The sequence below is a fragment of the Setaria italica genome, chromosome IX, assembly GCF_000263155.2.
Source record: "Setaria italica strain Yugu1 chromosome IX, Setaria_italica_v2.0, whole genome shotgun sequence".
Lineage (NCBI taxonomy): Eukaryota > Viridiplantae > Streptophyta > Magnoliopsida > Poales > Poaceae > Setaria > Setaria italica.
This window is the reverse complement of record NC_028458.1, coordinates 10,358,248-10,369,087: the sequence shown is the minus strand read 5'-3', so window position 1 is coordinate 10,369,087 and position 10,840 is coordinate 10,358,248. Positions and strand designations below refer to the sequence as shown.

Sequence of the window (10,840 nt, the reverse complement as noted above, 5' to 3'; positions counted from 1 at the left end):
CGATCTTGCCCGACACGGTTCCGTCGTCCACTATTACTCTCCCTCTTAAAGTTAAAATCTAAACATCCATCAATCACCAGTCCATCACCTCTTTTTCTACCCCCTCCATTTCTCACCACCACATCCATCGTTCTCATGGAGCAACTAACTCAATATCCTAGTGCTTTTTTAAAAAAAAAATGGAAAATGTTTCCGGCCTCTACGACTGTGGCTAGCACCGTAACAACGTAAGAACTACCTCCGGTCATTAATATAAAATGTTTTGGACGAACAAAATAACCTAGTTTTAGTTTGTTTTGGTTGTTCAAAACGTATGTATTAATGACAGGCACAGGATGAAGTATATAACTGTACATGATCTGCCTAGGTAGTACTCATGGTAACTCCAACATACTATTATTACAAAGCCTACGCACCTCTAAGCTTCTACAAGGTAGCAGCCCTATAGAGACCGTAGCCTCGTGCTACCTAGAACTGATCAGACTCCTGCCTCCTGCTCGACCTGTAGCCTCATCTCCCTGTTGAAGCGCGCGATGAAATCCTCCACCCTCCTGTTGAGCTCCTCGTCGCTCAGCTGCCAGTACTCGCTCTCCTCTGCCGCCGGCTTGCTGCCCACAGTTGCCGACCGCCGGAGCCCCGGCCCTTCCCTCGCGGCAGCTGCTCCTTCCTCCGGAAGGCTCTTGGTGCTTGTCAGCACCCTTGACCATGGCTCCAGCTCTAGAGCTGGATCTGCCAGTGCGGAGCCCTCCTCGATGGTGGCAAGCGGGATGACCTCATCACCGTCTTCTTCTCCTTGCGCCTCCACTACTTCAAAAGTGTTGTTCTTGACGGTGCTTGGCTCGATTATTACTTCTTTTTCTTCGCCTCTCTGGACGGGATGGTTTGTCTCGACGCCAGGCTGAATCGCTTCATCATCATCATCTTCTTCTTGGCCTTCGATCAAAGAAGGCAATGCATGGTGCACGGAGTAGCTACTTGTCACCGCGCTCGCCACCTCTCCTTGGACGCGCCCACCGTTCACATCCACATCCACGGCGGGTCTCTCGTCCCGGGACGATGCGGCCAACGGAACCACCGCGTCGTCACTGCTAATGCCGTGCGCGGCCACCGGCGGCTGGCCGGCCGGCGCGCAGTACAGGTCATCGTCGGGCGCGGACCTGAAGAGGAGCGTACCGGCGTCGCCGGAGGTGGCGACGATGGCGGCGATGACGCAGTTGGACATGAGGAACCAGAAGGCGGTGTCCCCGGCCAGCGCGGCCGGCGGCGGGCGCAGCAGCGACACGTAGAGCAGCGGCAGCGCGGCCACCAGCGCCGAGACGGAGGCCCTGGCGATGGACTGCCGCCGCGGCAGCATGCCCGCCACGGCAGCAGGGAGCATATCTATCTACGTCGCTCGCTGGGCGGCTGGGGTGTGTGCGATCGACTTCGGTGGCTCGATCGTGTCTGTGTCGGGTTGCAACATGTATCTGTCCTATTTATAGGGGGGCTTCAAGTACTCGATGCAGGAGTGGCACTGCACACTGCTACCCAGCTAGCTGCCATGTAGCGCTGGTGATGTGATTTTGTTTCGCTTATTAAAACAGTGGCGTGGTGGTTTTGTCGTCGTGCTCGGGGCTTAATGATGGTGGTTAGCTGGAGCTGGAGCAGCATGTGTGTCTGGACTCTGGAGAGTACGTGCCAGTAGTGCCCTCTGCCATGTAGAAGTAGTGTGTTCCTCAAGGGTTGCAGCACGCAGCCGCGTGCCCGCGTGCCACTGTGGTATGTGCCAAGTGCCATGAGGCGGAGGACAGCCGGCCGGGCGACGCGTGCGACCTGCGGAGCAGGGCAACCCCGGGCGTTCCGGTGAAAAGGCTCCGGCGGTAGCGTGCGCGTGAGCCGGCGGCGGGGCCAGTCACGAATATTGGTGGCTCTGCGCATGCCGGCGTGGTCTCGGTCCCATGGGGGTTGCCGCGCATGTCTGGCGAGCACGCGACACATTTGTGTGATTGTGTCCGTGCATAGTAACAAATGGGCAAAGTATAGTAGGATATTTCCAATTGAAATGTTGGTAGTAAGGGGCCGTTTTGGATCCTTAAGTTAAAAGTCTAGTTCATGTTACATCAAATCTTTGGATGGTAATTAGAAGGACTAAATATGAGTTAATTATAAAACTAATTACACAGATAGAGGCTAATTCGCGAGACGAATCTAATAAGCCTAATTAATGCATGGTTAACACATGTTTATTGTAGCATCACATTGTCAAATCATGGACTAATTAGGTTTAATAGATTCGTCTCGCAAATTAACCTCTATCTGTGCAATTGGTTTTGTAGTTAATCTATGTTTAATACTTCTAATTAGTTTCTAAACATTCGATGTGACAGTAATATTAGGTTGGCCTAAAAAACCAAACACCCCTGACTTGATGCTACACCACGTTGACTTCGAGTAAACTGAGCGAGCTAGTCACACTGATTGCATCATTCATTAGCATACAAGCAAGATCGAACCCATCATACAGGAACCGCGCGTGCACACACACATGGACCTCGTGGGACCACCAGACCAAACACCTTAGCCCATCTGGCACTTTGGAAGATCTTGCTCTCAAGAAAAATAGAGCTTGATGACGTCGTTCTTACAGTTTAACTACTCTTTACCCCCGAACAGCTGCAGCCCGTTCATCTGTTGCCGCCAATCAGAGCCTTGTACGGCTCAATCAACCAGCCGTGCTGATGGTGTCCAGGGGCACCACCTGGCAGAAGACATCTCGGCGGCGTCGTCCCCCCCGGCCTGAATTATGCTGTGAGGGTGACTGAAACTGAAACGAAAACGCCAGGCTCAACACTCTCCAGCAGGGCTTCTTGTTGCATATATGTTTCATGGATCTCCGATTTGATGGAAATTCGCATCACATCAAAGAACAATAATTGGGGAATGCTCGGTAGTATAATGAGGTGCGAATGATGGTCTCAAGACCACGCGTTGGTGCTGTGTCCAGCCACAAGGACCAAAGGGTTATGGTCGTGTTTGGATTCTTGGTTAAAGTTTAGTTCTTGTCATATCAAATGTTCGGATGCTAATTAGGAAAACTAAACATGAGCTAATTATAAAACTAATTGCAGAATCTGGGCTAATTCGCGAGACGAATCTATTAAGTCTAATTAATCCATCATTAGCAAATGGTTGCTGTAGCACCACATTGTCAAATCATGGATTAATTAGGCTTAATAGATTCGTCTCGTGAATTAGCATCCCTCTGTGCAATTAATTTTATAATTAGACTATATTTAATACTCCTAATCAGTATCAAATATTCAATGTGACAGAGGCTAAAATTTAACCCCTAGGAAACAAACACCCCCTAATGTCTGAGCTATGATAGCTTCAGATTCGCATAGATCGATGTCTCTTTGTCCTTTCCCGTGAGACGAAATCATTGGGTCATCCTTCAATCAGCGAGAACGATGAGTAGTATGTTCTTAACTCCAGAGTGAGCAAACTGTATTTGTCGTTTCTCTAAGTAATCAAGAAAAACAGTCGTGTCCTACAATGAGATGAAATCATTGTCTTCTCAGCGAAACATAATTCACTATGGGAAGTCGGAATTTCCTTGTGCCTAGATCTGTCAAGGAAATAGTAGAGAAAACTGCCAGGAAAATCACAAACAACTACCTTGCGAGTCCGACATAAACCCAAAGGTAGTTCTAACTTCATGTGCATTCCGAGGAATGGATAAGGTAATTACAATTTTCCTGTAGTTAATTAATCCGATAAGGTAATTAGTATTTCCATGTGAGTCTTTACGGTAACGCTTAAAAAAAATGCCTAGCACATAAGAAAATTCCAGTTTCCAGTAGCGATTGAGTTTCCACAAATTTAACGAGTAGAGTTAACTAGGACTGAACAATAATCCTAAAAATTAAACATTAGAGTGTGTAACTCGGAAAAGTGTTTAAGGTTTCGTACCAAAACTTGAGGAGCATCATAATTTCAAAATCACCGGAAATAATTAAATGAAACTCGTTTACGTTAATAAAATATTTTTGTTGGGAGTTGATGAGATGGTCCAAGGGTTTAACCCCAAAATGTCCATGGCTACGCGAGGCAAGGTCCAAACCAGCCAATCAAGCAAAGTTTCATCTTTGTGCAACCCTCATGAGTTTTTCTGATCAAAAAGGGAAAGGAACATACTAATCCTAATCAACCATAATCCATGTTCTTATTCTTCTCATTTCCCCTTCTGCTAGGCTAATCCGTTCCATTAGAAATCGTTAGAATTTTGATGTGCATCACCCAACGTAAGGTTGATTCAGGGGGGTGTTTGGATACGAGATGCTAAATTTTGGCAGGGTCACATCGGATGTTCGGATGCTAATTAGAAGGACTAAACGTGAGCTAATTACAAAACTAATTACACAGATGGAGTCTAATTCGCGAGACGAATCTATTAAGGCTAATTAATCCATCATTAGCAAATGGTTACTGTAGCACTACATTGTCAAATCATGGACTAATTAGGCTTAATAGATTCGTCTCGCGAATTAGACTTCATCTATACAATTAGTTTTATAATTAGACTATATTTAATACTTATAATTATAATTAGTATGAAACATCCGATGTGACAAGTGGAGAAGCGGCTCGCACAGCTATTCATACCGTCATGATTAGATTTTGGTGACCAACGGGTTGTTTGCTACACAAGTTATCATGATTAGAAAATGACGGCAGGGGTCAGAAACAAATGGGGAACATCGACATTTTTTTTGTACTAATAAATGTACTGTAGGAACTAATCTATTTGCCTATTTCGTGCTCTCTGAGGGGGGAAAAAAGGAGGAGAATGTTCAGGCTCAATATGAGAACGTTGTACATTTTTGTTGTACTATTTACGATGTCACATAGTGGTTTCTATAAGGTTGGTCGAGTAGTTTTATAGAAAAAAGTAATTAAGTACAGTAGCCGGCTAACCACGGGATACACTATACTCGGAGTACACTCTTAACTGAACGAATCAAAAAAGAAAAAATATATCGCATCAAGGTCTGATGAACTCCCACTTTCTGATGATCCTGATCGATGAGCGCTTACTGCAAATTGTCTTTTTAAAAAGAGAAGGGTTTCCAGCTTGCAAAGTTGCGGTTTGTTTTGTCCCGTCCTCCTGGATGCCTATCCGATCCCTTCCTTCCCATGCGTTGCGGGCATGGCGGCGCGTGGACCGTGGCCCCCTCCTGCCGAATTGGAGATGGCGGTGAGCTGGCATATAGGTGTGCTCGCATACGTGACGTGGATATCCAGCGTTGCTTCCTTCCCAGTGAAGCCGGCCTCTAGGCCTAGGGGTGCGGCGTCACCCACGTCACGTGGATTGATTAGCTTGTGCTCGAGTGGAAGATCAGGACTAGTGTACATTTGCATATGGGATCGATCGTCGGCGTCACCTGATCCGTTAATCGCTTGCTTTCTGTTTCTTGCTCTTCCGAGATCCATCAAATGAAATACTGGCCTGAGTTAACAGGTGAGGGAGTAAAAAGGTGAACGCACAAGGACAATTGCTCTGCGGTCTTGCGTAGTCGTACTTGCCCCATCTGTAATTTCTGAAACATGCATGCTTGTTGTGTCTACAAAAGCTCAGAGATCTAATCGTCGTACCGTCGTAGGCCCTCCGAGGGAACGACGGAGACGGCGGACTTTTTTTTCCTTTAGGCCTACTTTGGAACATGGGTCAGCTTTGCCCTGGGTAGCAAACCCCCGACGGGGATATAATTGGCCGGTCGTATCCACAGGAGTCATTCTCCTTTCCCTGTCGCTATTCGGAAGCAACAGGTGTCCCTACTCTGGGTAACAAAATTGCATATCATGACTATATTGAGGCCCCGTTTTCTTCCACTAACTTATTTTTAGCATCCATCATATCGAATGTTTAGATACTAATTAGGAGTACTAAACGTAGACTATTTACAAAACCCATTACATAAGACGCGGCTAAACGGCGAGACGAATCTATTAAGCCTAATTAGTCCATGATTTGACAATGTGTTGCTACAGTAAATATTTCTTAATGATAGATTAATTAGGCTTAATTAGTCTTAATAGATTCGTCTCGCCGTTTAGCCTCCACTTATGTAATTGGTTTTGTAAATAGTCTACGTTTAATACTCCTAATTAGTATCTAAACATTCGATGTGACACGTGCTAAAAATAAGTCACCGGAAGAAAACGCCCCCTGATTATGAGCTTGCTTGCTGTAAGCAATAAATTGCACATGCCCAATATGCTGAAACTCCAAATAAACATTCAAATTGACATCGTACTCTAAAATATAAACTGAAAGATAAAACAAGTGATTTGTCAATATAAACTGAAAGCTAAAATCTGCACCAATATTTAAATTATAGTCCTCCAGCTCACACACCAATATATTACATAGATGTCAGTAACATAAAAATGGATAAATAGGAGGTGCATGTATATAAAAATTGACAGATAGGAGGAGCAAAATCTAGCTATGATTTTGAACATTTCTCATATGCGAATGATGAAGGCCACTTCACTTTTCTCTTTTCTCTGATCATGTGTTGCTTCCGCCAAGTCCTCTACAAGTAACACAAAAATACCGCTTTGGTTCACTTGTACTTTGCCTCCAAGCCAATGCCATTTGCAATACGCTCTCATAATGCCACCTGTTTCATACCACAAGGATCACATAATGCCATTTGGAACCATAAGACCTGAAGGAACAACTGTCTAAATTGGTGGTAGCAATCAGCCACAGATAAATAGCAGACAATGCGGTTCCCATTCTCCATAAACCAACAACACTTGTGACAATGTAGAAGTTGTCAACTCTAAACCAACATGCTTTGAGTAATGAAACCAACATGTAAAAGGACAAGAACAAGATAATGCAACATTTGCTTGCAAAATATGCCTAAGCAAGAATTCCAAACAACGATACATGCTAAGAATCTATCATTGGTCATTCTAATTGCAGAAATCAAGAGCAGGAAATCCAAACAACTTGTTGTGCTAGATGATGTGTGAGACATATATTCAGTGCATCTCGATATACAAGATTTTATACTATGTTCAAATGTTCAGACTACACATAATGTTCACACTACACACACCAAACAGGAGGCCCTTCAGGATGAACCCAAAACCCCAACACCAATTGACATGAAGGCTACTATCACTCTACATCTTAGAAAATCAGCATGACAAAGAAGAAGCTGTCTAAAAAGTAGAATATGAGCCAGAATCACGCTTCTAGTACAAGAGTAAAGGTTGAAAGCATGAAAAGATCTAGCATTTATGAAAGGAGTAAAAGCACAACAGATTAAAACATTTTGCAATAGAATTTAAGGAATAATGCTAGAAGAAGAGGAGAAAACTGAGACAAGCAAACATACCTGTAAATTTTTTTTGTTTAGCCAAACTAGTCGAACAGCTGGATTTTTGGTCATCATAAATATCTGTCAATTCATCTCAGATTGAAAGAGCTCATTAGCATCTGCCTTCTGCTCAATAGTTAGGTCTTCTATGCTATCCACAACAGCAATGCACTTTTCTACAGAATAGTCATCTTCTTTTTTCTTCTTCTCATCTAGTTTTTCCTAATTTTTCTCCATCTGGATCTTTCTCAAGTCTATGAATTCGCCGAGTTTAGCTGCCATTTGACTTTGCTTGCATTTTTTTCCACTAGCACTTTGTTGCTCCTCCTCTAGATTGAGATAGCGTGGTGCAGATTGCACTTCTGGGCCCTCAATTTGAGGAGAAAAAGGATTTGTACCAAAATTGATGCCAACAGAATCAGAGCCAACAGTCGTGTTCTGTGTACTTTGCTCAAAGTGACTTCTTTCAATTGGAGGTCGTGCCGTCATGTTAGGTGGCTCGGTTGATGTAATCTTCAGTGGCTATACTTCCTATTAATACAGACCAGAGATACACTCTTAGGTGGCTTTCATTGAACGCTGAAAAATTAGTTATACATTTTTCTTGTGATAGGGAGAGCCCTTGCCTATGCTGGGAGAACTCTTAAATGCCTAACAATTGACTGAACATAACAGATGAGATATCTTTAACTATTTTTGTGCATTCTGAATGAGAAAGATCTCATCTATACCACACTAGGGGATAGAGAGCACACACACATGCCATTGATCTCAAATATATGTAGTGCAGTGGTCTTCAATTAATGGCAATACCCAACCACCAACTGATGCAGCTAGCAACAGAATGAGTACTTGAAGCACCCACAGCCATTGGATAACTCAAATAGCTTATTTAGCAAACTACACTAAGTTTCATGTAGAAAATGATGTGTTTAGATGGCCACGGGATATACATCATATATAAATGTTGAAATGAAATTTCCTTTGTTCTCTATCAGCTAGCCGTGTGTCATTAATATATTGTCAATGTTCTAAAATTCATGGTATGGCAGCTAGAAAAGAGTAAGAATTTAACTGCGTTATCACATCAGAATCTAAGCTTACAAAAATTCATGACAGTTCTGAATACTATTACTGCAGCACAGATGAGCTGAATAAAATAAAGAGCACACTTGTACAAAAATAAGAACAGCACTAAAACAAGAACAGAAGCAATGAACAGCAAGATGAAAGCATTACCTTCATACAATGATTCCAAGCTGTTATATAAAGGAAAAGTGGAACTTGGCAACTTTGTGGTTATCCTATTGAAGTACAACAAAAACATATAATTAGATGGTTTATATAAAGGTTAGCTGTTATATAAAGGATTGTTATATAAAGTTGATTCTCCATTTAAGAGACCTAATCTTAATCAACTTTTTCCAACCATTTAGCTCTGCAATGATCATACCCAAAGTGTCGTTCCAGCCAACACCATTTTTCCTTGCTTCTTTTATTATCTTATAACTTCCTTTTAGCTCTTTCTCCTTTTCTTGCACTTGTTGCTTTATGAAATGTGTTGTTAAAAGCATATCATTGAAGTTGATTGTGATATTCCTCCAACCTTCAGTTGTCCAGCCATTTTGTGCCCTGTACATTGGGATATTGACATGCTCTTTCATTACATCCACCAGCCCTTTCTCATACATGTAGCTCCATGCAGGCCTTGTACCCTGGGATGTTGACATCGCTGAAAAATGGTGAAAGATAAATATAAGCTAAAATTCTAGAAATATAAATGTAAGGTAAAATGCTGACAATGCTCCAAATTACCATCTAATTATTATAGGCAGCCCACATCACTTGCGCGATTTGATCTCGTAATGTGTTGCCATCACTCGATTCTATCTCACTTGGATAACTGTTATCCCCCTCCGGCATATCAACAAAAGTGGTTGGATTGATATATTGTGGTTGGTGATCTAGCCAATTATCTTGCCCATTGTGCGCTCTAATTATATTGTGAAATACCGCTGCTGCTGCAGGAATCTTGATCTAAGTCTCAAATGAATAGTGTGTTCCCACTTTCAGAATTGGAAACCGTTTTTTCAACACCCCAAATGCCCTGTCAATATGATTCCGAAGTTGTGCATGCTGATGATTAAACAACTCCTTTTAGTTTGCATACTCATTTCTCTGCGATGATCCATGCCTTCTAAACTCACCAAGGTGGTACCTAACTCCTCGGTACGGTGTTATGAATGATGGAGTGTTAGCATATCCGCCATCTACAAGGTAGAATTTCCCTAGCGATACATGAAACCCCTTCGTAAGAGCAGAACGTAGGACTCCTGCATCAGACGCAAATCCTTCCCACCCACTAGAGATGAAAGTGAATTTGAGATCAAAGTCACAAGCGAACATAACATTATGGGACAATGTCCCTTTTCTGTTTCTAAAAGGAGGGGCCTTATCTTCATTGATAGTAATAGGGATATGTGTCCCATCGATGGCGCCAATGCAGTTCTGCACGTAAAAAGAAACCTAATATTGTTGGAATAGTGTGTTTGGAATGATAAAGGGCAAGCAGCATATATGACTAACCTGGAAGAACAGCATGAACCGAGGGTTTGATAAAATCTTGGCATGTGTTTGGTTTCGATTTGGAAGCTTGATGAATCTATGAGTCAATGTTGGAATTATATCGAAGACCTCATTGACTTTCCTACGAATTGTCTCACCGCTGTGTTGGAATGCTTTCTTCAGCGCTGAAATTCTAGCATTGTGGGAGAGCATGAACAAAAATATTCCTAATTGCTCCTCAATCTTAACACCGTGTGTGTCGCATAATAAGCTTTCTGCTCTGAGAAGATTTGCTATAGCTCTAAAAATCTCAACCTCCATTCTAAACTCTGACTTGCACAAATTTTCGTGGCCTTCTAGGATTTCTTTGACCTTTGTGGCACCAGGAAGAGATGACGTGTGTTCTGGCATCTTTTCATCGTAGAGACACGACATGACAGCAGGGACAATAACAAAGAAAAGTTCATCGTCCAATTCTTCCTCATCTAACATGAACTGCCTAACATCCTCCTCCCAAGAACTGGCCATTATCTATTATATAGGGAATAGGGATAATATTATTAACTAGGATATAATATAACTAAAAACAAGAATTATAATTGATGTGCCAAACATAAAAGATGAATTCTCTGAACTGCAATACATAAAAGAAGAGTTCTATGTACTTTTTTATAAATTTATATATAAAAAAGCTGCATTAAGTTAATGAGGTATTTCATTGGCAGCTAACTAAAACTAACAATTGTAGATAGGCTAAAACTGCTCAAGTGAAAACATAAAACTGAACAAAACTACCAGAAACCATGAACGATGATTCCATATAGAAACTATAATATGTCCTACAGAATTAGAGGGATCCAAGCTGCGTAAGTGCACAGTCATTAGCTAGAATGATAGGC

At 42.4% G+C, this 10,840-nt stretch overlaps 2 protein-coding genes across 2 annotated transcripts; both read right to left on the bottom strand.

Annotated features, from left to right (window-relative positions):
* Positions 1-284: 284 nt before the first annotated feature.
* On the bottom strand, positions 285-1,476 carry LOC101785231. Its single transcript, XM_004982271.3, has one exon. It carries the CDS (start codon positions 1,376-1,378, stop codon positions 479-481), a length of 900 nt encoding a protein of 299 aa, XP_004982328.1. The 5' UTR covers positions 1,379-1,476; the 3' UTR covers positions 285-478.
* Positions 1,477-9,714: 8,238 nt separating this feature from the next.
* On the bottom strand, positions 9,715-10,469 carry LOC101780145. Its single transcript, XM_012848931.1, has 2 exons — positions 9,963-10,469; positions 9,715-9,738 (listed from the first exon to the last, which is right to left on the bottom strand). The coding sequence occupies exons 1-2, from the start codon at positions 10,467-10,469 to the stop codon at positions 9,715-9,717; spliced, it is 531 nt and encodes a 176-aa protein (XP_012704385.1).
* Between the last annotated feature and the right edge of the window lie 371 nt (positions 10,470-10,840).

Coding starts and splice junctions, on each gene's coding strand:
- LOC101785231 (XM_004982271.3), bottom strand. CDS start 1,378: ATGCTCCCTGCTGCCGTGGCGGGCATGCTGCCGCGGCGGCAGTCCATC.
- LOC101780145 (XM_012848931.1), bottom strand. CDS start 10,469: ATGGCCAGTTCTTGGGAGGAGGATGTTAGGCAGTTCATGTTAGATGAG. Junction 9,739..9,962: donor GGTTCATGCTGTTCTTCCAG/GTTAGTCATATA, acceptor TTTCATCTCTAG/TGGGTGGGAAGGATTTGCGT.